Genomic DNA, 27595 nt, shown 5'->3' on the forward strand with positions numbered 1-27595 from the left:
TCCTTTAGAAGTAATTAACCCTTTGGGAGTAGCTCAGTAAAAATGAAATTGTTGTTTCAGTGGATGCCTAAAATCAAATTTGTATCTCAGTGCAGATGTCTGAGAAAATCAGTGAACACCTTCAAGTTGCCATATTACATTGAGTTTTACAAAACATTACATTGCTGTGAATTGAAAAGGAAAGGTCATTTTAATAACATTCAATTACAATATGGCTTGTGTAGCAATTGGGTATGATATAGTATTTTTTAATTTGCTACTTTGTTCTACAGAATTGGAGTTACCCATTTAAATAAGTGTTTTTATGTGCAACTTAGCTGGCTTAGAGCCAGTTCACACCAGTCGGACAGCTGCAGCTGACGATTCAGTGCATAATACAGCTCCTTATTTTGTACAAACTTTATTCCAAGTGCACAAAAGTGACACGTTATTCATTATTATACACGATTTATATAGCGCCAACAGTTTACGCAGCGCTTTACAATGTATAGGTGGGGACAAAACAATTACAGTACAATACAAAAGGTACACGAGGGCCCTGCTCGTAGAGCTTACATTCTAAAGGGAGGGGGTGGTGGTACAAAAGGTAATAGCGGCAGAGAATGATTTGATGGGGGTACATGTAACCCTGTCCAGTGCAGTGAGATAAAATTCAGTGTGTGAGTATTTCATTGCAGATCACTGCAGCACAGCTCTGGCTTTCCTTTTTAGTGTGAATAGGACACACATAAAACTGTCATTTTCTGTGTATCGTGATGGTGCCAGTCACTGCACTAGTGTGAATTGGCCCTTACTGTGTAAGTCGAGGAATTTTTTCTCATCTGTTGTTTTAACCACTTGCCGACCAGCGCACGATGATGTACGTCGACAGAATGGCACAGGCAGGCAAATGGGAGTACATGTACGTCCCTTTAAATTTGCCGCCCTGCCATCGGGAGCGCGCCGGCGGCGCGCTCCCGTGCTGGTCCGGACCCCCCTGAGTCCGGTCGCGGGACCCGCAGACTCGATCGCAGCGGGCATCCCCGCGATCGTCTCACGGAGCGGCCGAATGGAGAAGTGCCATTGTAAACAACATTTCTCCATTCTGCCTAGCAACTAGTGATGCTGATCTCTGCTCCATGTGATTGGAGCAGAGATCAGTGTTCACTAAATGAAAGCCCAACCCCCCCACAGTTAGTAACACACCCCTAGGAACACTTAACCCCTACACTGCCACCCACTGGTTAACCCCTTCACTGCCAGTGTCATTTACACAGGAATCACTGCATTTATATAGCAGTGATTACTGTATAAATGACAATGGTCCCAAAAATGTGTCAAAAATGTCCGATGCGTCCCCCACAATGTCGCAGTCACAATAAAAATCGCTGATCGCCGCCATTACTAGTAAAAAAAAAAATAATAAAAAATTATTAATAAAAATGCTATAAAACTATCCCTATTTTGTAAACGCTATAACTTTTGCGCAAACCAATCAATAATCGCTTATTGCGATTTTTTTTTTTACCAAAAATATGTAGAAGAATACGTATCGGCCTAAACTGAGGGAAAAAAATGTTTTTTTTATATATTTTTGGGGGATATTTATTATAACAAAAAGTAAAAAATAATGCGTTTTTTTCAAAATTTTCGCTCTATTTTTGTTTATAGCGCAAAAAATAAAAACCGCAGGGGTGATCAAATACCACCAAAAGAAAGCTCTATTTGTGGGAAAAAAAAGGACGTCAATTTTGTTTGGGAGCCACGTCGCATGACCGCGCAATTGTCAGTTAAAGCAACGCAGTGCCGAATCGCAAAAAGTGGTCTGGTCTTTGACCAGCAAATTGGTCCGGTCTGAAAGTGGTTAATGCAAACGGTGTTAGTTGCTGGTTAAAATTTGTACATGCAAAAGTGTCTTGTGGCTTTTCCCAATATCTCCCAACTGCTGTGCAGACACAGTGCGGGACTTAGGAAGCGTGATTACTTATTTGCTTCAGCGCTGCAAGCTTCATGGCCCAGAGGTCAAAGGTTTTCCACATTGTCTTGAAGGCTATGTTCCCACTGGCAGCAGTCCCTACTGTCCGTCTGAAAAGTTATCCTCCGTGGATCGCTTTTCAGTGGTTGTTCAAGAAGCCACAATGTGGCTGCTCCCATTCCTGTCCTGTGTGTTCCTTTCTCATTTGTTGACCACTGCATTTTTTAAAACAAGTAACAGTGACATATAAAAATAGAAGGGGACATTTTGCAGGCCTTCTTCCATATTCCCATCGCCCACACTCCTGGAATCAGCTCACTAGTTGGGGACTGGAACATGCACAGTGCAATGTAAATATTTGCCAGCACACCACGGATCTTCCGGCTAAGTCAGAATGTTTTTTATTGAAGAAAAGAACGTTCGGACATAGCTGGAAGATCCGTGGTGTGCTGGCAAATATTTACGCTGTATATTACAGGCCTGGTTCTTGGCAAAATATAAAAAAATATTCCTACAGAGAACTTCTTGTGAAGCAATGATTGTATAACTTCCTTCAGGTGGTAGCACTCTTTCATCGCCTCCTAATGTTGATGAACAAACTTGGCAAGATGGCATATTGATATTATGAAGCACGGATAATGCAAAAGATCACACAGATTTGCAAGTATGCAAACATGCACAATTTTTAGAGTGTTTGCAAACAACAAAAATACTTCAGTTCTGCCTAGAGCTGCACAATTTTGGCTAAAATGAGAATCACAATTTTTTTGCTTAGAATAAAGATCACGATTCTCGCGGTATAAAATCTTTCACATTATACAAAAAAAATTGGGCTAACTTTACTGTTTCGTTTTTTTTTTTTTTTCAATTCATTAAAGTGTATTTAAAAAAAAATGCTTTTGAAAGGAACTAGGAGACTAGTCAGGATCAACGGAAAGATGAATGCAACAATGTACAGAGGCATGCTTGATGAAAACCTGCTCCAGAGTGCTCTGGACTTCAGACTGGGGCAAAGGTTCATCTTCCAACAGGACAACCACCCTAAGCACGCAGCCAAGATAACAAAGGAGTGGCTACGCAACAACTCTGTGAATGTAGAATACAGCTAGTTGCCCAGCTTTAGCTATTTTAAACTGTTTTTAATCATTTTGTCTTAGTTTTTTTTACTAGCTGCAGCCTTCCTAATTAAATGACACAAAACATCACCCAACCTCTACCTGTGAGGGCAGGTACTTATGGACACAACTTCTGGTCTTTAGGACTATAAATGATGTCATTGCGCTCAATGGTTGAGAATGGCTCAATGGAACCCACCCTGTACAACCTACTCCAGTCACCTGTCCCCAACATAAAGGAAGCTGCATTACTTGCTGGTTAATATAGTCTGATATTGGCAATACATTTCACATTGGTGTTATTTGTGCACCATTGAAAGCCACCACAGCCCAGCACTGGATAGAAGCTATAGTCTTTTGTACAACTTTAATCATCTTTTGTATTAAATCTAAATGTTATTAAAACATTTAAAGGATTTGTACATTTGCATTGTTCCTGCTGTTGGGCTCCAAGAATAATTATTTTTCATACTATTGCCTCTTAATTTTAATAAAAATGCTGCCCTTGAAATGTTACTACTATATGATACACGAGTCCAAGAAAATGATTTAGTTTGAATAAATTTGAACCACAGTGTATAGTTATTGACATTTAACTTTAATGAGAATTATTCTTTATAAATTTGGCTCTTCTGCTTTGCATCGAAAATCTGTGATTGTTTAAAATTGGTTGTTTGCCTCTATAAAGCTTAAAGCAAAATATGTATCCACCACGCATACAGACCTCCTGTCTCCAAAACTTCCAGCATGCATTTTGTTGGCGGTGTGGCTAGAACATGGGTGCTCAACCTGTGGCCCTCCAGCTGTTGTGGAACTACAAGTCCCGTCATGCCTCTTCCTTTGGGAGTCATGCTTGTAACGTTCAGCCTTGCAATGCCTCATGGGACTTGTAGTTCTGTATTAGCTAGAGGGCCACAGGTTGAGCACCCATGGGCTAGAGACTCAACTGGAGGAAAGTCCAGCGCTCCTTGTAAGATATAGCTCCTTTAAACACTGCATATTTAAAAGGCATGCATGTCTCCTTTGTCAAGGCAAACTTTGCAAGGCCTTGAAAATTGGGTTGGTGATTTGCCGTTTTTAGATGCACTTTTATAAAAAAAAAAAAGTAGTTTTTCAACCTTTTAGTATTGAGTTGTCTGTAGCTAAAACATGTTAATTGGTATGACGCATGTAATGAGACATACGGATTTACTTCTCAGTTCTACAGTGAAGATGTTTCTTGTAAATACTTATATCTGACCAACAGATTACTGTTTATTGTACGCCTGTGAAACAAAAAAAACATAGTGGAAGCTATATATCTGAAACATGCATTCAGTGTAATTAAGGCTTGCTTACTTGTAGTCTTTTGGACATTTGTAAAATGTGATGATGTAGGTTTTTGGTACACATAAACTTATATCCTATACTGTTCCCAGTGATATATACTGTATATGGCTAGGGCTATTTGTGATGTGCAGGGCACTTCCTCTGTTAGGCCCCTTTCACACATGCGGACATTATGTCTGTATTTCATCCATCCGTTTGCGGATGAAATACAGACATACATGCATCCCAATGGGATAGCGGGTGTCTGCGGACCCGATGGTCCGATTCTGGAAAATCCTATTTTTCTATCCGTCCGCAGAGCGGATCGGATGAACACAGACAGACGGTCCGTGCTCATCCGATCCCCCATAGAGGAGAATGGAGAGCTGACAGGGCGGTCCCTGCACAGTGTGCCGGGACCGCCCTGTCCGCCGTCGGCTCAGCGGGGACAACGGAGCAATCCCCGCTGAGCGAGTGTATCATCACGGGGCAGATCATTACTGATCCATCCCGTGTGAAAGGGGCCTAAACCAACCTGTTCTGAGGGCATGCAGAACCACCGCTGACCACTCCTTCTGAAAATTATTGAAGTCCTGTTAATCTTTTGGCTTCAGTTATTTTTGAAGCTATAGTAAGCACATAGATAAAGACTCCTCTGACTTTCCTCATCCACGTACTTGTTCCGGATCAGTGTCTCAGAGTATATTCAAAACAGTGGATCAGTATAACAGCCAGGCAACTCAAAATTTTTAAAAATAGTCAACACTGTCAGCACTCCTCCCCAGTATTTTTCTTACAACGGTTTGTTTAAGTTCCTCTTCTCAACTAAAGTGCCAAAATCAGAGAAAAGCATTCTACAACCAGATTACATGGCCAGATTACATGAACATGTAGATGAAGGTAAAGATATTTTAGTTTTTATTGAAACTGAATATATAGTATGTCTACATGGCAGAAGCAATATTTGCTCATTAAAACAGCAGACTGTGCTCCCTGCTTAGTATTGCTGCACAGCGACTAAATTGCTGACTCTAGTCCTGTCTGTCAGCTGACACACACATATTGCAGATTTGTTCTCCATAGTCATTTAGAGGAGATGCTGACTAATTGCCTGAAATCAGAGATGGCCACTAGTAGAAGACTTTATGATTTTACATATGTAAAACAATATTGAAAGTACAGAAAGCATGTAAGATGAGAAAGTTGCATCAAAAATGACTTTCATGTAAGCTTTGCAATAATGTTAAATGTTCTCCCTATGAAAGTGAACCTGCTACCCACAAATTAACAAAATAATCATACTACAGTTCTGTTAACACTTTGTAGAAAGCTGTAATACAAAAATAGTATAGAAAATGGCCCAAAATATATAATTACCACCTTTTTGAAAAAATATTTTTAATGAAAAAAAATCGATTTTGTTCCATGCTTGTAACTGCCAGTCGTATATGCCAGCATATATATATCCCAGCTAAAATATAGAAACGTAGAAGACTGACAGCAGAAAGGGGCCAAGCTGTCTATCTAGTCTGCCCCTATTTTTGTAACTTTTTTGTCGTAAGGTACGTTTATTTTTATCTGAATTATATATAAATGAAGACACTGATGATTGACTTATTACTTCTGCCAAAAGTCAGTTCCAAGCATCTAGTATTCTTTTGGTAAAATAATACTTTCTATTTTATTACTCTTGAATACTTTTTTTTATTTATTTTTATTAGTTGAACTAGATGGACTTTTTTCAACCTAACTATGTAACTTTCCGTCTAGTTTGCGTCAATGCTTCTGTGCTCGTGATGCCATCTTTCTATTAATATACTGGCCCTCATTATGCTATCTATCTGAAATATGCACCTGCAATAAAAACTTCTGATATGCACTAGGAGTTAATTACTGTTAGCTGTGTTGTTGCAAAAAACAACGTTTTCTAGAGTGTCAGGTCTTGTTCTAAATTTCATCTGGATCCGGTGACAATACGTGTTTCTATTAATTGCTTCAGGCAGCCAAAGACATCTACAGCTAACCAGGCTTAAGCCCCATACACACTATCAGTTTTTCTGCTGAGTGTTTCCTTCAGGTTTACCAAAACCATGTAATGCAAGGGCCTGCCCGATTGCATACAAATTGAAACTCCTAAGGTTTGACCTCATATTATATGGTTTTGGTAAATCTGAAGGAAAAACTCAGCAGAAAAACTGATAGTGTGTATGGGGCTTTAGGAGAAATAGGAATTGGTTCTGTTTGATTTTCCTTCAGGCATTTTCAGTTTTTCCCCAGATAAGGTGACTGGAGGTGTTTCTACTCCACCCACCCATAGCATAAGTATAATTATTACATTGAGATCTTTTAGAGAAGGGATGTCCAACCTTTTAACCTTCCTGGGCCACATTAGAAGAAGAGTAATTGTCTTGGGCCACACATAAAATACACTAAAAATAAGGATAGCTGATAAGCAAAAAGTCGGGGAGATCACAAGTTGACTATCACTGATATAAATAATGTACCTATCTGAGTAAAAAACTTCTTTGTTTTGCAATATTTTTTATTCTAAAGCAAAAGAGAACATAAAACTAGTGCAACATATTGAACACTGTTTTTGATAAACGAATGCATCAATATCTGCTTTGATGGATGTAGTAGCAATTCTCAATGAATTCTCAAGGTGCTCATCGAATATTTTGGTTCTAATTTTACCCTTCGTGTGTTTCATCCTTTGAAAACAATTGCTCAAAAATATAGGTGCTGCTGAAAACTGATGACATCAATAAGGTTTGATTATGAAGAGTGGGGTATTTTTCTGTGGGAAGATAGAACCCTATTGTATTGCGCCCCATCTGGAATGTTCCCTTAGTTCCTCTTTGGTGAGCGAGGCTGGAAGTGAAGAGAAATCGGCAAGGAAAACCTGTGACAAATTTGACCCTGCCCCATTCTAAGAAAAGCAAAAAAAAAAATTTAAGTAGAGTTTCTTTTAAATTATATATGTTGCAGTTATCTTAATCAGGAATCGTCCAGACAGATAAGATACTCAATGCATCACACGCTGTAACACATTTCATTTAGATACGTTTAATTACTGTATATTTTATATAGCAATACTCAACTTAATACTCTAAGGCCGCGTACACACGCGGGGACTGTTCGCTCAACTTTGTCGTGTGTGGGCTTTCAGCGGACAGTCTGCTGAACAAAGTTTTTCGGAAATTCCGAAAAACTGTCCGCTGAAACTTTGTTTCAGCGAACAGTCCCCTCGTGTGTAGGCTTGTTCGTCAAACTAAGTTCCGCGCATGCTCAGAAAGGATTTACACGCCGAAGTTTGCATTGCAGTGTATAGGACGTCGTTTTCTAGTCCCGTCGTACGTGCCGTTCACGTCATCGCGCACGGTTTCAGCGGACTGTTCATTCGTCGTGTGTGGGCAAGTCCGTCCATGCTAATTTTGAGCGGACTGTCCGCTGAAACTGTTTGACGGACAAAGTTGGGCGAACAGTCCCCGCGTGTGTACGCGGCCTAACAACTACATTCCACTATTCCTGTGTTCACTGAGAATAGAATACATTTAGTGAATAGTTATAGAGAACAGGACCGAAATACAGACTAATCACAGACCAAATCTTTATGTATGCTTATACATTACTCACACCAATAATCACTTTACTGTAGGTACCTCCTTAAAAGCTCCTTTACCACCAACCACTGTACATAGCACTGATTTATTGTTTTAGAAACAACAATAACCCTTTTCTTTTGACCATGCTGCTGGTGCACTACTTGAAATTTACATATGAATTAACATCTAACTAATGTTGGCTCAAAAATCTTTTTCCCTCTTACCTTATCTATGGTCTCAGCAGGACTTTTCCAATACAAATCTGTCCTTTAGAATCCAATGTTAATCCTAAATGACCTCTACTCGAAAATGTACATTGTCAGCATATTTCATGCTACTAGATTGTCCGACCAGATCACCTAATCTCTTGGGATTTTCCAAAACACATACAATACATACAAAAGGTTGTGTGGGAAGTGCTAAAAATCAATATTCCTTGTTGACTTATTTGAAAGCAGTTTTTCATGCAGTACAAGTATCATTAGTGAATGTTGTAGAGTAGCAAAAAAAAATGTAAGTGGGAAAAGACAATATGAGAAATATGCAAGCAGGGTTCAAGAATTCATAAAAAAAAAATTCTATCCTTAACCACTTGCCGACCGCCGCACGACGATATACATCGACAGAATGGCACGGGCAGGCATATGGGCGTATATATAAGTCCCTGCCTTCCCGCGGGTGGGGGGCCCGATCGGTGCCTGCGGCGGTCGGTTTTCGTACGGGAGCGATCCGGGATGAGGGGGCGGCCATTCATTCATGGCCACCCCCTCGCGATCGCTCCCGACAAATAGAAATGCTCCGTGACATCACTTCCTCTCCTGTAATGTAAACACAGGAGAGGAAGTGATGTAATCTCTCCTCCGTGTCGGTATTTTTCGTTCCGGCACCGAGGAGAGAGGATCGGTGAGTTGCACCAACACACTACACGTACAGTAGAACATGCCAGGCACACTCACACCCCCCCTTTACCCCCCGATCACCCCCCCAATTACCCCTGCCCCCCCAGTCACAGTGACACCAATTGCATTTTTTTTATTTATTTATTTTTTTTGCATTGGTGTCATTTGTGACTGTAATAACTGTTAGGGCAGTTAGGGTTAGCCCCCTTTAGTTCTAATGTGCCCCCCTAACCCCCCCAATAAAGGTTTACCCCCGTGATCACCCCCCGTCGCCAGTGTCACTAAGGCTGGGTTCACATTGCAGCGGTTTATGAGAACGGATGTGATTCGCACCGCACTGCAGTGCAAATCACATCCGATCTCTGTGCGATTTGAGTTCAGCCATACAGATAGTATGGCTGAATTCGCGCCGCAAATTCGCACGGGACCCTTTTTTTGGTCCGCAGCAGAATCGGATCGCATGGGTGTTCACACCATGCGATCCGAGTTTGCAGATCGCACTGCGATATGCGAACTGATCTGGGGGTGTCATTAACATTTCACTGACACTCCCAGCAGTTCGCATAGGGCAGTGTGAACTGCCGCCGGGAGGCATGCGATGCGGGAACCCGCCGCGGATTCGTGGCGTTCCTGCATCGCTCCAGTGTGAACCCAGCCTAATAAGCGATCGTTTTTCTGATCGCTGTATTAGTGTCACAGGTGACGCTAGTTAGGCAGGTAGGTATTTAGGTTCGCCGCAGCTTTTTATAGCGCCAGGGACCCCCATATACTACCGCATAAAGCCCCCTGATTGCCCCCTAGTTAACCCTTTCACCAGTGATCACCATATAACTGTTACAGGTGATGCTGGTTGGTTAGTTATTTTTTTATAGTTTCAGGGCACCTGCCATTTATTACCTAGTCTCACTAGTGTACCCCTAAATTTAGGGGTGTCTATTTTCCAAAATGGGGTCATTTGGGGGCGGTTTGTGCCATCTTGGCATTTTATGGCCTTCAAAACTGTAATAGGTAGTGAGGAGTGAAGTCAAATATTTACGCCCTTAGAAAACCTGAAGGCGGTTCTTGGCTTTCGGGGCCCCGTACGCGGCTAGGCTCCCAAAAAATCCCACACGTGGTATCCCCGTACTCAGGAGAAGCAGCAGAATTTATTTTGGGGTGTCATTTCACATATGCCCATGGCATGTGTGAGCAATATATCATTTAGTGACAACTTTGTGTAAAAAAAAAAAAAAAACATTTTTTTTTTTGTCATTATTCAATCGCTTGAGGCAAAAAAATAAAATATTCAATGGGCTCAACATGCCACTTATCAATTTCCTTAGGGGGTCTACTTTCCAAAATGGGGTCATTTGGGGGGGTTTTGTACTGCCCTGCCATTTTAGCACCTCAAGAAATGAGATAGGCAGTCGTAAACTAAAAGCTGCGTAAATTCCAGAAAACGTACCTTAGTTTGTAGATGTGACAACTTTTGCGCAAACCAATAAATATACAGTTATTGACTTTTTTTTTACCAAAGACATGTGGCTGAATACATTTTGGCCTAAATGTATGACTAAAATTGAGTTTATTGGATTTTTCTAATAACAAAAAGTAGAAAATATCATTTTTTTTCAAAATTTGCGGTCTTTTTACGTTTATATCGCAAAAAATAAAAATCTCAGAGGCAATCAAATACCATCAAAAGAAAGCTCTATTTGTGGGAAGAAAAGGACGCAAATTTTGTTTGGGTACAACATTGCATGACCGCGCAATTACCAGTTAAAGCAGCGCAGTGCCAAATTGTAAAAAGACCTCTGGTCATTTACCAGCAAAATGGTCCGGTCTGAAAGTGGTTAAATGTTCCATTAAAGCAGTAGTCTGTAATGTGAAATCAATAAACTCCAACTGGTCATTTTTTATGACCTTGTTGAATCTTGTGATCTGTCTTGTATACTTGAAGCACAACTTGATAAAAAGGCAGGCCACACTATTCAAGCTGTAATATCAACCATCTTTTTCAACAAAGATCATTGGCAATCTGCTTCAAATCCATACTGAAGATTAGATTCCCATGTTGGTTCAAGCCAATTACATGCTTTAGAACTTTCAGCAGCAAGAAAAAGAATACTCAAGATAAACCTAGAATATGTCCATTGCATTGCTTTTTATTGTTTTTATGAGGAATACAAGAAGGCACAATAGAGGAATAGAGGGTAGGTTACATTTTCAGTTAAGAACAAATATAACATTTCAGTACATAGATTGGAAAGGTAATGTGGTTATGCATTTACATATATGAAATGCTCACACCACAAGTAGGTGTTTAAGGAGCCTGTGCACATGTTGCAGTAAGCCTGGGTGGGTGGGTAATTGTTGACGTTTAAGAAATTATTTGTGCCTGCATAACACTTGAAAAGGTTATGAGTACAGAAAGTACAGAAGGAAATAGAGGACAAAGGGGGGAGTGTGTGTATTGGGGGGGGGAGGGAGGGTGGCGACTGGGGAGGGGGACCCACAAAAAATTCAGGGAAGATATTCCATAAGCATTTATTTAGGTAGGTAACAATGATCAGTCACAATCTGGAGGCATATAATGTATTATCCAGGCTGTCAAAATCTTTTGAAATTTGTTAATGGAGTCATGTAATACAGGCATACCCCACTTTTAAGTACACAATGGGGTTTATTTACTAAAGCTGGAAAGTGCAAAATCAGGCCCACTTCTGCATAGAAACCAATGAGCTTCTAACCCCAGCTTGTTCAATTAAAGCGGTTGTAAACCCGCTGATGTGTTTTTGTTTTGTTTTCCTACCTGCAAAAGAAAAGGCATAATGAGCTAGTATGCACCGCATACTAGCTCATTATGAAATACTTACCATAGAACGAGGCCCCGACATCTGGTCCGATCCACGCCGAGGGAGCTGACATGTTCCCTCGGCGTTTCTTCCGAGTATCGTGGCTCCGGTGCTGTGAGTGGCCGGAGCCGCGATATCGTCACTCCCACGCATGCACGCGGGGGATTTCTTCCCGGCAGGGTCCGGCGTCTGCCGGGCCTTCAGCCGAGAATCCCCTGTGCGCATGCACCGCTGCAGTCAGCGGCGCATTGCGAGGGGAATATCTCCTAAACCGAACAGGTTTAGGAGATTTTTTTTTACCTACAGGTAAGCCTTATTATAGGCTTTCCTGTGGGTAAAAGTCCCAAAAAGGACTATACAACCACTTTAAGCTTTGGTAATAAAATCTGGAAGCTCATTGGTCAGCAGAATTCTAAAGGGGAATCAAATTTTTGTAAACGGGGTCATTTTTAAGTGTAGCAATTCTCCCAAGCCATGAAATTTGGTAATGCTTTCCTGACTCTAAAATTTGCTTTGTCTGTCTTAGGAGAGTCAGAATTTTTACCGGGTGCAATGTGCCAAAGTTAGGAGTGGCATGTTGCCCAAAGCCTTTCTTGGTCTGGAAAGGTGCTCTTTACACTGAACAAATTGAGCTGATTATTTCATATCCAACAGAAAGGTAACCTGGACTGTACTTCATACTGTGTAAAAAAAAAATCAAAAAAAAAAATCATCTAGTTGCGTGGTTAGATCATCACACCATCCATTTCTCCTTTATCACTTCAGATGTTAACACACTAAATGGTCAATAAACTACAATTGAATGAGAGACCTGCACCCCTAAGACATTAGGAACATCCTCAGCCTTAGTTGTTGGACTGACACAGCATCTACCCTGCCTTGTTAGCATGACTATACAAAAATGGTCAAATTCTGCTTTTGCCATCCTTGCCCCATAGAGCACCAAATTTCTCAAAGCAACACATTGGTTCAAAAGCCCTCCATTAAGGAGGTGAAAAAATACTTTAGTGAGGATAACAAAAGTATCAAGCTATATTAGAAGGGGCTGCGATTGCTGAATTCTACTTTTGAATCTCAAATTCTTTTGAGAATCTAGTTTCCTGGCTGTCATGCTGTTGCTTTGGCTTCAGTGCTGTCACGGTTGCTGACCCAGAACAAGTACAGTGATGAGGAATGATGACACTCAAAAACACTTACATCACACACAGCCAAGCAACTAGTGTTTTTGGGATGAGTTCAGCAATAAGAGCCCCCACACTTTTCTAATAACAGAGTCATGTTAAGAACGGCCAGTCAACAAACAAATTAAAGTAAAAATTCAACCCATACCATTGTAGGAAATGGGCAGCCCAGCTGTTTAGAAAACCTTTGAGGTCTGTGCTATCCAGAAACCATTAACAGGACATCATAAAAACCGTGTGAAAATGTTCCCATTACTTTATTATCGCCTACATTTAACTAAAATCAAACCGAGGAAGGTGTCTTTTTAAAAGACAAATTAGGACAAGGGACATAGTTAAGCACCCTTTGCATTTTGAAAGAAGTTACTAACCTTCCTCTAAAAATCTAGATTCAAATACCTGTCTCTTCTACCAATGGCAAGTAATAGAAACTAGCCTTCATTACTGGGAACAACATAGCAAGGACACAACACACATGTAGGTATTTAATGACTTGCATATACAGGGAAGGCGTGAATGTTCCATCTTGATCCTTTTAGCTAAGAATACTTTTTTAAGTTAACGTGTACCTCTACCCAGACTATGGACTTTAAACTATACATTTTTTAACAACTTACCTTTTTAACTGCTTTTAATGTGAAGTTATTTCAAAGATCACAACAAAGATTTTAAAGTCAGCCTCATTTGGGCTCTAAGGCGTTGTGTGTTGCATCCAGCCCCTGTGCCAGCAGCCTGTCAAACTCTATGAGTCTGATAGATACCTGTGGATGGATGATGCACTTAGCTGCATGAACCTGTAGGACAGTATGCACCCAGAACAAACGATTGGAATGCAGGCTTCTTGCCTTCCGAGGCATTTGTCCCTGGTGCAGCAGCTGTGAGACTGTCACAGAGGGCCTTCCACCCGCAAACACCAGAACCCCATGCACAGGGGCAACGTGCCTACACATTTCATACGTGTGTGCAATTGTAAGTCAAGGTGTATCCGGATATTATAATGCATTTGTTTAACTTATATACAAAATTAGCAGTCTTTTCATGTTGCATCTGCTCTGCTTATGCAGCTCATGCACAAAGGGATATTGGGGCATATATTGTAAAATATGGCTGCATTTTTGCAGCCTGGCCTGGGAGCCACATAAAAGAATTAAAATAATAGACCGTACACAGGTATACCCAGCTCCTAGCATAAACATGTGTATGTACATGCATGCACTCTTCTGGATGCAGAAGCAATGTCCATAGGTGTATGTCTGCATGCACGTTTATGTTCAAAATTGTGTATACTTATGTACAGCCATCATATATTTGTATTAGCAGCTGTACGCAACACCTGGGGATCCTGTGTGCTGGAATATAGCTCATGTGCATGAACCCTTAGGGTCTCCGGAGTTTTGATTTGTTGTGCATGTGTAAAATAGAAACATAGGCTCTGTTATCTAAGGTTCACAAAGTTAGCTTGCTCACAGCATTTATGGGGTAAGCGTTAGGGGCAGTGACAGCTTTCGGGTCTTCTTAGTAAAAGATTGGAAGTGGATATTCATGTAAATAATTTTCTCATTTAATTTGGTCTTATGTTTCAGTTCTGCTTGCTATATGGAACCAAATTGATTTACAATGAGCGAGCTTGGTACCTGGAACAGAAATACCTGACACCAGCAACCAGTAACCAGATCAGAAATCAGGTAAGCCATTCTGTACATTTTTACTTAACTTATAAAAATGAGAGCATTGAAAAGTTATAATTGTGATTTAAAGTACCGTATTTATCGGCGTATAACACGCACAGGTGTATAACACGCACATTCATTTTACGAGGGAAGTTTCAGGAAAAAAATTACATTTTTGTATTTGTGCATAACACACACATGCTATTTGCACCCCATTTTCATGATGAAAAAGTGAGTGTTATATGCCAATAAATACAGTATATCTAAAGCCAAAAATCTTTTTACAGTTTTTGGATAGAGTATGGAACGATTACGACTGCCATCAGTTTTTGTTTGGCTATGTCTTGTTAAATTATTTCTGCACCTCTGGCACTAAAGATGCTACAAGAAGTAAGAGGAACTCTCCCCAAGCTGGATGGAAATCAGTCTTTAGTTAGTTTGCAATGCGAATAGGGTCCCCATGTGAAGACTGCCTCCTGTTCCAGTGACAACTGTAAAAATGTGTATTTCCTGTAATTTTCTTTAGAGAAGCCAAATCTCCTTAGCAAGGGCACAAATATAAAATAACCTGAAAGATCTAACCCTTCCACATTGTATACTGACATTTAATCACACCCATAGGTTGGACTTGATGGACTTGTGTCTCTTTTCAACTTCACCTACTATGTAACTAAAAAACAAAAACAAAAAAAAGTTTTGGTTATATTTTAAAGCAAACCCTCTGCATGTGCAAGAAATACATACTCTCATTATTTTACCTGACCATAGGGGACACTCGAGCTGGCCATAATTTTTTTTTTTTTTTCGATCAGCCAATCAGCTGATCAAAAAAAAAAAAACACATTCCCCCATCCACACAAGTGAAGTGAATGAAGGAATCCTCTCACTGTGCCATTGTGTTCTGATGGCAGAGTATACTGATAAGCAGCTGTAGTTGCTGATCAACTAAAATTCCCCAATGTTTCCATTCAATAGAAGTCGAACGTTGAATCGACTTGTTTTGAGCTGGAATGGCCATAGATAGATTGAAATCCATCCAGTCCCTGCTGAACTGGTCTAATTTTAATCCATCTATAGCCAGCTTTAGGTCAGCTTCACTCTGATGATATTTCAGATTTGGGGTGGAGCTGATGGGTTAAATTGCGGGGAAGGGTAAACTTAACTGGATCATGGATAGACTCACCTGTATTATCCGCAATTCTACTAAGAAATTTGAAGCTACATGGGATCTATGGATACAATAGTTATCTGTGCCTTGAGGAGTTTATGACTGTTTCTTGATCCACTCTTTTCTCTTTTTCCTTTTTTTTTCCTTTGGTTGATATTCATTTATAAACTCAAGATACTATTGATGGAACATAGTTTTATCTTGATGATATTTTTTTAGGCAAGTCCCCATTGGCTTCCCTTCCCTATAGGTCTCTCCTCTTCCCCCCTTTCCCTTCTCCTCGCCCCCCGCCTCTTCTTTTTGTGCAATAACATTTTCCTGCATTACCTTATAGATGTTCTCATTGGGAAACTACACAACTGGTTTCTAATGGGTCGAAAGAGTATTCCTTGGCTGTTTGCTATTGTTTTTCATCTCAATGTTTATACCATTACTTGTGTTGGTATTCTCACCCAAGAGATTTACGGTTAGGGTCTTTATATTTGATGTCATGATGTTTTATACTTGCCTGTCTTTTGAAGGAAACTTATTTTTTTATGTTTTTTTACGTTTTAAGATTTTTTTTTAAGTTTGATATATATTGAACATTTATTTGCATTATTGTTCTAAAAAAAATATAACGCTACTTCAATACAAAATTATTGATAGTAAATGGCAAGTGGGAAAAGAAGGTCATTTTGGTAAGGAAATTTTGCATTTGCAATCCTTAGTTATAATGAGTTACAAGAAGCCAACTTGTGGATCAAGTTGTCAGCACCCACACAAAAGGAAATTCTCAGTTTAGGTGTTGTTGGCCTTGAAGTACGGTATGTCATTCAATTTAGGTGATCAAATTATTAAATTTTTATAAGCTTTAGGTCATCTATCACCTCTCTCTAAAGTAAAATTTTGAGCTACCTAAAATTAAAGAAGCCATTGTAAAGGAGAGTGTGATTGTATCGTAGACATTTTCACAGTGTGTTTAATACAAGTGACACCAAAGGTGTGAATGACCCTGTTACTGCCTATAAAGATTAGGGGGAGGAAAGCCTCTGTTTTCTTTAGTAAATGTTCAGATTCCAGCTCTCAGCTTTCATAGCTTCATGTCAACTAGAATGTAGTCATTGTGGGCCATACAGAAAACATTTTCATGTCCGCCACTATTTACTCATGAAGCTCACTTCATTGTGCTTACTAGATGTTATTGTGGTAAAAATAGGAGAGAAAGTATAAATTTCATTTAACACTTTGCAATGAGCTATTTTTGCTTTATTTAGAGGCATGTTGCACACTATTGAAGGGTTAAAGTGGCAGTGGAAGAGCTGTCACATTACCCACAATTTTCCTTAGAATAAAAAGTTGTTGAATCTAACAAGATGTGTCCTTTTTGTTCAAAACTGATGTGGAAGTTACAGCTGTGACATGTAAATACTTAGTTTTTTTTGTTTAAAGGTTAACTGCCATTATTGCTTTAATGACCTACTGAGATCTGCATCCCCGTTGCTACAGAATCTTCTGGCCAGGCTATGTGGAAGAGTCTTCATTCATTCCTCTGGAGGAAAAAAAGTTTGGTCAGGAGATTCTGAGACAATAATCCCAGGGGGCTGCTCAACAAACACTTTGGAGTTATAATACTAGGGGGCTTGCTAAGGTGGAGGGGTGGCGTTTGAAGAATCCAGAGCTGGAGACCCTCAATTTCCCCAAACACCCACTGGGCTGCTTTAGAATATAGTGATGAACAGCCTAATTCATATTCTATAGGGTTGCAGGATCTGTCAGATGAAATCGTACACTGGGGAAAATGAACCTGTAAGATTAAAGAGGAAGTAAACCCTGATGAGTTTACTTCCTCTTTCATTCCCTGCAAAGGCAAAGCATAATGGACTACTATGCATCGCATAGTAGTCCATTATGTGTCACTTACCTGACACAGGAGCCAGCGATGTCACCGCTGTCCCCTGTAGTCCGGCGCATCCATCTTCTTGGTGGGGTCTCGCAGCTCCACCGCTGTCATTCGGCGAAGCCGCAATGACGTCACTCCCGCGCTTGCGCATGGGAGCCAACACGCGCGGCAGCTCCGTCGTTGAGAATGACGCGCTCAGTGTGCCTGCGCGCCGCTGTATACGGTGCATGCGCCGTAGACAGCGGTGCCTGTCTTCGGGCAAATATCTCCTAAACCGTATAGGTTTAGGGGATATTTCTTGGACCTACAGGTAAGCGTTAATCTAGGCTTACCTGTAGGTCAAAGTGTGTTGTAAGGGTTTACAATCACTTTAAGGACATACTGTGAGTGCAGGAAATCATGGACTTGCCTCATCCTGTACATACAATATAATACATATTACAAATAAGGATAAACTACTGTTAAGGGAGGTTTCAGAGGGGAGTAGATTTTAGACTTGGATCAGAGCCTAAAGTTGATATCTATGGCAAATGTTACTGTAAATCAAATGATCTGGTAGGGCATTATTATTAAAACGGTCTTAAATATGACTCTGACAAATTCAAAATAAACACAGATTCACATTAGTACAGCTTTGTATACAAGTACAGTAGTTGCATTATGTAAACTTGGAATCTATAGCACAGTGTAACTTGCCTTATGTACCTTACACGTTCTGCATGCCAATTGCTTCAGTGCTTTGAGATACTGACTGAGAATAGGCATGCATATCTGATGAAGTCAGGACAGATCCTGTGACTCATACACCACTGGATGAGCATGCCAGCTAGGAAATCAGTGTTTTTAAGATGTAAGCACTACCAGCCTCCATACTTTAGCAGTACAGGTTTCTGCAGTATACGTCTTTTTTAGCTACTCCGCCATTTACAGTAACATGTTACATGAGAAATTGGGTATCTGAGCAGTTTAGAATCTGCAACAACCCCAAATATCACTTGTGTAATTGAAATCAAAGCTTAGCTCTGTTCATTGCTGAAAAGCATGACAATTATAAGAGTGTTGTAGGTAACTGAGTCATCTACCTCCTGCTGACCTTAATCGCAATCCTCCTCATTCTGTTTACTGACAAATTCCAGCACCATTGAACCAAAGGAGTCTTGTATGAGTAATAAAAGATTCTGAAAAGTGTTTGACTTTCCAATGGTACATCATCGGTTATGTATGTTACAAAGGTCAACACAAATGGCGTATCACCGAAATACATTAAAAGGAGCAAATATTTCCATAAAGACCAAGTAGACAAGCATTTGTTCAGCTATTAGAAGCTACTGCTTGTTTAAAAGGGAAGTAAGTAAAGGCAGATTGGACAGTCTGGTCAAACATTCCATTTTACTTTCATCTTCCTGGAAAAAAAAAACCTTCAAAAGTTTCACACATAAAAGGAAAAGTTGTTGTTAATTAATTCGGAATGCCTTTTGTTTGATCTATGCATTTTTGAAGAAAGCTTGGGTACATGGCTACATTTATCAAAGAGCACTGCCTAGCATATTCTTGCCAGTTAGAGAGTCAATAACTAGCTTACTTGGTGAGTGGTCAAAACCAGTATTACCAAATTAAAGCAAGCCTTTCGCTTCCATGAGAAAATACATTTGAAAGTGGGGCTTTAGCTGTCTAAAGCTTCAAGATTCAGGGTTCCTCCTGTCAACTGCACTTTGTCACTAAAGAACATAGGGGTTGATTTACTAAAACTGGAGAGTGCAAAATCTGGTGCAGCTGTGCGTGTTGCCCAATCACGTTCTACCTTCTGCTTGTTCAATTAAGCTTTGACAATAAAATCTTGAAGCTGATTGGTTTCTATGCAGAGCTGCACCAGGTTTTGCACTCTCCAGTTATAGTAAATCTACCTTATAGTAGTAATATAGGGGTCAGTGGAAGAAGTATAACACACTGTCCCACACATACGGAAGTGTTAACAGCAGCAGCTTATTAAGTTATTAGCTTATTATTTAAAGATTATTATTTATCTTCTGATGCAGGTTTCTTTCCGTTTTAATTCACTAAGAAAGCAATAAGGTCCTATCTATCTATCTATCTATCTATCTATCTTTCTATCTTTCTATCTATCTTTCTATCTATCATCTAGCCTACTGAATATTGATGTTTCAATTATGGGTGCGGTTTGCCTTGTAAATAAAATGGATACAGCCTTCTATTAAGGGTAGACGAGGGGCTCATACCTTTGATCTGTTCTTGGAGCACAGTTCTAACTAAGAGTTAGTCCAGATATAAAGGAAGGTATAGACACAGAAAAAGATACCAATATCATCCACTGCAACTTTATTAGGTTATTAAACTGATGATTTTGTTGAAAAGTGAACAGTTGACAAAAAATACAGAACTTTTTTTTTTTAATGTATCATTTGACTGTTAGATGTGTAGGCTACATTCATACTTTTCTGTTTTCCATGCAGTGCAGTTACAGTAAATTTTTAATGTGCTTTTACATGTATTACCATTTATTCCTATGAAAGGTATTTTTTGTTAAGCCTAGTACATACCTGTTAGTATTTTTTTCGTTCAAACCCAGCGGGCTGATCGGAAAAAAAAACCATGTGATGTTAGAACAGTGAACTCCTCCACTGAGCTATTGTGTTCTGATGGGGGGGACTGCCCCCCTGGCAGCACACACCGGTCATCACTCTCAGCCATTAGTTGAAAGCGCTGATCAGATGCCGATCTGCAGACTTTTTTCGTCATACCCCTTTGACAGAAGCCAGCTGAATGGCCCGCCGTACACACAGGCCAAATGTTTAATAGAAACCTGACAATGTCACCCCAATATTCGGCCCATGTGTACTAGGCTTTAGAGCAGGGGTGCCCAATCTTTTGAAGAGCGAGGGCCACTTAAGCGACTTGGTAACTGGTCTCAGGCCACAATGAGCAAAGCAGGCGGATGACAGGTCCATGCAGAGCGGACACGGACACAGCCCACTCTACTCTATGGAGACTCTGATCTGCCCTGACGGAAGGGAAATGATCCCCTTCTGTTATATATATATATATATATATATATATATATATATATATATATATATATATATATATATAATATAATTTTTATTTTTTATTTTTTTTAAAGCGGTAGTAAACCCGCATTTTTTATTTTTTTTTTTTAAAACCTGCAAAGCAAAAGGCATAATGAGCTAGTATGCACCGCATACTAGCTCATTATGAAATACTTACCTTAGAACGAGGCCCCGACATCTCGCCCGATCCACGCCGAGGAAGCCGACATGCTCCCTCGGCGTCTCTTCCGGGTATCGCGGCTCCGGCGCTGTGAGTGGCCGGAGCCGCGATATCGTCACTCCCGCGCATGCGCGCGGGAGATTTAAATCCGGCCGGACGAGCGCTGCCAGATTTTCGCGGAGAGAACCCCCTTGTGCGCATGCGCCGCTGCAGTCAGCGGCGCATACCGAGGGGAATATCTCCTAAACCGTACAGGTTTAGGAGATATTTTTTTTACCTACAGGTAAGCCTTATTATAGGCTTTCCTGTAGGTAAAAGTTAAAAAAGTGGGTTTACTTCCACTTTAAGCAAATCAGATTGGAGGTAGGCGGGTGTAAAAGGACACAAATCTGTTTACATCTGCCGTTTCATAGAGGTGAATGGCGGGTCCAATTGAGTTGGACCGATTGTGTGAAAGGGGCCAGCGCAGTGCACCTGTGTCTTTCCTGCGGGTTACCTACACTTTGCCCTAGATTTCTATTATATCCTGCAGGTGTGGTGCACTTTCTGAAAGCTCACCAAATCCGCAGGTAATAACCGAAGTCAATGCCTCAGTGCAGGTAACCTGTAGGTGCGCTGCACCTGCGGATCAGTTTGATAGCAGCCCAGTAATCACTGCGCAGATATGCCCTGCAATTGCAATTTTAGTAATAAACTGACCTTTAATAACAGTCTTCCATTCAGGTATCGCCTGCTGTTGCAGAGTGCATTTGGTATCATTCCGCTTGTGGCAAGAGATGACGCTATACAGGAAGCATCAACTTATACAGCTCTGCTCCACAGCTGCTTGTTTTGCCGGCTTCATTAACAACACAGATGCTCTGGTCTGCAACCCATGATCTGGGCATGCCAATCTGCCATCCCACAGAAGGAGGCCACGGGCCACATGTGGCCCCTGGGCCACTGGTTGGGCACCCCTGCTTTAGAGCAACACCCCACCCTATATTTTCTATTTAACATAATTTAATATAATTTTACACTGAACCAAACATGTTGCTCTGCCCTGAATAGTTTAGCAGGCTACAGATGGTTGAAAGAGATTTGAACCATGTAAGGGCAGGCTGAATGTAAGCAAGTTGATCAATAGATACAACCAGCCTGCTGGGTTTTACATGTGATTATTGCAAGCGGCTGTTATAGCCACTAGGAATAATCACTCTCCTCTCCCGGCTACATGGCTACATTCCCCTCCACCCCCCGCCCCACCCCCACCAGGATGAATACTACCATCGGGAGAAGACTATGGCTTGGCAGGAAGGACTCCCCTGTCATCACTGTCTGCGTTTATGGGGAAGCGAGCAGATTTATTTCCTACAACCCGTGCAGGAAAGAAATTCTCTCTGTCTATAGCTGGCCTTAATGCTTATTCCCTTGGTAGCTGGACCAAAGCAGAGGAAAAGCAGCATAAAAAGACTCACTTGATTGTAATGACTGTCATTCCTGCAACAGCACGCTGCACCTCACACTGGTAGACAGCATATATTAACAGTAAAAATATGTATATTAAAAAACCATGACTGTATCAAGATGGGTGCTGTTTCAATGCTCCTCAGAATATATCCTATAGCCTGATGTTATGGTTCACTCTTTATCTTATGTAGTAATCCTTTAATAATCTTGGGTTGGTTCTGAGATATTTCCTCTGACTTTTAAACAGTTTGATCTGATTTAAATTTTAAGGTGCATCTAAACTTAAAAACAAAAATTTCATATATTGTAGCTGACCAGTCCTTAGATGAAGTGGCTGCATTTCTTTTATTTTTTCCATGCTCTTTCCTCTTTATTTTTCCTGGTAATCCTGGAAATACCACGCTTCCTGTCCCTGGGGATGTCAGGACAAGACTGATCATTGGAGGAGAACACACCGAGTTCCCAGCATAGCTAGAGAACTGACCACGTTGTGGTATTCTGCTTAGTGTGGTCAGTTTTTGATAGGAAAGCAGAGGGGCTGGGACCAGCGGCTTGAGTGGAAAACTGACAGCTTTGATCAAAGCAGCTGTACTAATAGTCTGATGTTAGTACATCGATCTCCCCTGCTGAGCTGTTGTGTTCTGACAGGGGGACGGCCCCCCATCAGAACACTGGTCAGCGCTCTCAGCCATAGGCTAAGAGCACTGAGCGGGAGCCAGTCAGCTGCTGGTTTTCCAACATGCTCAACTGACAGAAGCCAGCCAAACAGTCGACTTCTGTTGGACCGGCTGACATACAAACGGGTCGAATGTCGGACGGTTTTTATTGAACCGGCTGATATTTCCCGACATTCAGCCCATGTCTACTAGGCATAAGCAGCTGTACCCGAATTACCTACAAGATATGTTCAAACTTCCCCTCTGCCAGTTTTCTGCCTCTCTACTTCTGCAAGGCTCTGCTTTACACACCCATCTCCCAAACCATTGTTTTGTATCTCTGACATTGGGTATAATGTCTCAGTTATTGCTTAAAGCGGAGTTCCACCCAAAAGTGAAACTTCCGCTCATTTGTCTCCTCTCCCCCTCCGGTGCCACAATTGGCACCTTTCGGGGGGAGGGGGGACAAGATACTGGTCTTTGACAGGTATCCTTGTCCCACTTCCGGTAGTCCAGGCCACGGCCCGTGACATCACCACGGCACTCCCGCCTCCTCTCCCTGTCACTGGGCCAGAAAGAGAGGAGCGGGGCCTCACGCATGAGCAGTAGGGTCCCCAGTGTGAAGCCATAAGGCTACACTGCCGGATACCCTTACCCGCAATGGCGGGGGCAGCACCCAACAGCTGATGGAAACATCAGCTGTGGTGCCGACATTGCTGGACTCCAGGACAGGTAAGTGTCTCATTGTTAAAAGCCAGAAGCTGCAGTATGTGTATTTTTTTTTGGGACAGAACACCACTTTAAGCAAATAATTACATACATTTTCTAGCATCTTTCAAATTAGGTAATTACAAGGAGATTATTGTACATAATGTGAATTTACGCATTGCTATACAGTGTAGTGTACTGGCAAGATGTGAAGAGGTTGAAGAACAAGTTTCATATCAGTGGATCATAGCAAGTGTTATAACTCTTATACCTCTCTATTGTTCAACAAATACCACTCCACCCAGGAAGTGGTTCTTTTATCCAAGGAAAGGATAGAGGGATGCCAAAAAAACAAAAAACAAATAAAGAATTAAAAGTCCTTTTGGATTAAGGCAATATATATATATATAAATATACTTATCTATATTTAGTGTTCACTAGAGTGAAACCTCTGTTGACAACATGTCTGCTGTTTGACTGCAGGGATATGAAACATGCGTATTTACCTCTATATCTTGTTAAATGTCCACACAGTGTGGAACAAAACTACACTTTATATTAGTCCGTCTCTATCTGCTATTTGTCAGAAAGAGCACAGTGGGTTAGAGGCAGATTTGGTACAGACCTGTATATCAGGTGTACCTGTGTATCAGTACACGGCTTTGTCACATGATACCCCTGGTCAGTCATAGAAATCTATCACTGGGAACCACTCTGGCTCCTGCAAAGGTCTCTGTGGCTTATGCCTTGTACACACGGTCGGACTTTCCAACGAAAAATGTGCGATCGGATAGTCTTGTCGGAAAAGTCGATCGTGTGTGGGCTCCATCTGACTTTTTCCATAGGAATTTCTGACACACAGAGTTTGAGATCTGGATCTAAAATTTTAAACATCAACAAAATCCGATCGTTTAATTTCTGATCGTGTGTAGACAATTCCGACGGACAAAGTGCCATACATGCTCAGAATAAATTACGAGATGAAAGCTATTGGCTACTGGCCTATTTATAGTCCCGTCGTACGTGTTCTACGTCACCTCGTTCTGAACGATCGGATTTTCCAACATCTTTGTGCGACTGTGTGTATGCAAGACAAGTTTAAGCCAAAATCAGTCAGAAAAAAATCTGACGGATTTTGTCGTCGGAATGTCCGATCGTGTGTACAGGGCATTAGGCTGTAAACAGTAGTAGCTAAGGGACGGGGAAGGGTGTCAAGAATAAGAACAGAAACTGCAGGAAAGTGGGTGCAGTAGAGTAGTGACTCCGGAAAGGTAGGGGAGAAAACAGCCTAGTGCCCCGTACACACGATCGGAAATTCCGGCAGCAAAAGTCAGATGTGAGGTTTTGGTCGGAAATTGCGACAGTGTGTATGCTGCATCTGACTTTTGCTGGCGGAATTCCCGGCAGCAAAAGATTGATTGCAGGTTCTCTATTTTTCCATCAGAAAAAGTTCAGATCAGAAATTCCAACGTGCAAAATGCTCGGAAACAATTTGTCGCATGCTCGGAAGCATTTAACTTCATTTTTTCGGCTCGTCATAGTGTTGTACGTCACCGCGTTCTTGACAGAACTTCTCTTGAGAGAAGTTTTGTGTGACCGTGTGTATGCAAGCCAAGCTTGAGCGGAATTCCGTCGGCAAAACCATCCAAGATTTTTTGTACGCGCAATTAGTTCCTTGCTGCTTCTGGCGAGCTTTGTTGGCAATAGTGAAGGAAATTAGTCATCACTGCAATATTTCTGCAGCCTATAGAAACCTCAACACATGTCAGGGCATGTGCAGTATTCCAGCATCCCTATGTTGAACTCGGTAAATATGGCTGCCAGGTGATATTTTTTATATAGATATATAAAGATATATACCGTATTTATCGGGGTATAACACGCACCCCAAGTTTAGGAGGGCATTTTAAGAAAAAAAGTTTTAGGGGGGAAGTTTAAGGGAAAAAAAACTTACATTTAAATGCCCGTCAATGCAGCCTTATCAGTGTGCATCTGCAGCCTTGTCCATCATTGCAGAATGATCAGTGTCATTTGCAGCTTGCCCACCGCTGTTTGCAGGCTTGCAGAGTGTCATTTGCAGCTTGCCAGTGTCATTTCCAGCTCGCCCAGCGCCGTTTGCAGCCTTGCCCATGTTTAAATATCCCGCCGCCGAGACAAACCAAGCGAGCGCCACCGAAAAAGACCGAGCGGCGCCGAAAAAGACCGAGCTGTCTGCTCGGCTCCGCTCGTAGTCCCGCCTCCCTGCTGTTTCTGGAGCGAGCACTGCTGAAAAAGACCGAGCAGACTCTACTGTGTACTCGGCTCGGCTTGCAGTCCCGCCCATACTGGGCAGGACTGCGAGCCGAGCCAAGCCGAATACACAGTAGAGTCGGCTCGGTCTTTTTCGGCAGCGCTCGCTCCAGAAACAGCAGGGATCTCGCTGCACTGTCTTTTTCGGCGCCGCTCAGTATTTTAGCCTCACAGCCTCACAGACAGTGGGGATCGGCGTATAACACGCACCCACGACTTTCCCCCGATTTTAAGGGGGAAAAAGTGCGTGTTATACGCCGATAAATACGGTACATTATATTACCAACCAAAAGTATTGGGAGGCCAGCTTTTACATGCACTTACGTTAATGGCATCCCAGTCTTATGCTGCGTACACACGGTCGGATTTTCAGATGGGAAATGTTGGATGTGAGCTTGTTGTCGGAAAGTCCGACTGTGTGTATGATCCACCGAACATTTGTTGTCGGACTTTCCGCCAACAAATGTTTTCTAGCAGGTTCTCAAATTTATCCACCAACAAAACTTTGTTGTCGGAAAGCCTGATCGTGTGCACACAAGTCCAATGCACAAAAGTTCACTCATGCTCGGAATCAAGCAGAAGGAGCTATTGAACTTCCTTTTTTCTCAGCTTGTTGTACGTCTTATACGTCACCACATTCCCATGTTCGTAATTGTTGGCCAACATTTGTGTGACCATGTGTATGCAAGACAAGTTTGAACCAACATCCTTCGAACAAAAATCCACGGTTTTGTTGGCGGAAAGTCCATTCGTGTGTACAGGGCATAAGTCCGTAGGGTAGGGTTCAGTATTGAGTTGGCCCACCCTTTGCAGTTATAACAGCCACAAGGTTTAGGAGTGTGTCTTTGGCAATGTTTGCCCATTCTTCCAGAAGCACATTTGTGAGGTCAGGCACTGATATGGACAAGAAGGCCTGGTTTGCAGTCTCCGCTATAATTCATCCCAAAGGTGTTCTGTCGAGTTGAGGTCAGGACTCTGTGCAGGCCAGTCAAGTTCCTCCACCCCAAACTCACTCATTCATGTCTTTATGGGCCTTGCTTGCAGGCTGCATGAAAATAAAGGAAAGAAGGAGGTAAGTTGAGCTGCAGTAAACTGGAGAAATTATATTTAAAAAAAAGTAAAAACACATTTGAAAAGTAAGGGTTAATGAATTATGCATAGTAATAGAGAGAGAGAAAAAAATGCGTATTAAAATCTGTGACTTTGAACTTGCCAGTTAGCTCAGACATCCTGTCAGTTCATCACTTGGCATGTGTGTTGGATCAACATTATACTTTTTTGTGAACTTGTGGTTCTGGCTTTGCACTTCATAGTAAGAATTGCACACCGCCCACAGACACTACCCAGGGGAAAAAAGGGCCTGAAAAGACATGCCAGGAAAAAACATCACTTTGTTCAAAAATAAATTGTACAGTGCCCTTTACTAAATGTGTATTCAAAAGGGTGTAGTTGCAGTGTGTGATAAATAAATACAACAATCACATGGTGTATAATATATAATATATATACACACACACACACACACACACACACACAGTATCTCACAAAAGTGAGTACACCCCTCATATTTTTGTTAATATTTTATTTTTAGATTTTATTTTATTATATTTACAGATTGTAAAACAGTGTCA

At 41.3% G+C, this 27595-nt stretch overlaps 1 protein-coding gene and 1 long non-coding RNA gene across 2 annotated transcripts in view; one reads left to right on the forward strand and one right to left on the reverse strand.

The window, feature by feature from the left end:
* Positions 1 to 27595, forward strand: part of ACOXL (acyl-CoA oxidase like) — a 477525-nt gene that overhangs the window by 404772 nt on the left and 45158 nt on the right. The window contains exon 18 of the mRNA XM_077486109.1: positions 14480 to 14581. Within this exon, the coding sequence (XP_077342235.1) occupies positions 14480 to 14581 (102 nt within the window). The remainder of the gene's footprint in view (positions 1 to 14479; positions 14582 to 27595) is intronic.
* Positions 21205 to 27595, reverse strand: part of LOC143987413 (uncharacterized) — a 409509-nt gene continuing 403118 nt past the window's right edge. The window contains exon 5 of the long non-coding RNA XR_013276645.1: positions 21205 to 27009. This is a non-coding gene — a long non-coding RNA (uncharacterized LOC143987413). The remainder of the gene's footprint in view (positions 27010 to 27595) is intronic.

The sequence above is a fragment of the Lithobates pipiens genome, unplaced genomic scaffold, assembly GCF_037356315.1.
Source record: "Lithobates pipiens isolate NorthernLeopardFrog02 unplaced genomic scaffold, aLitPip1_a1.2 Scaffold_18, whole genome shotgun sequence".
NCBI lineage: Eukaryota > Metazoa > Chordata > Amphibia > Anura > Ranidae > Lithobates > Lithobates pipiens.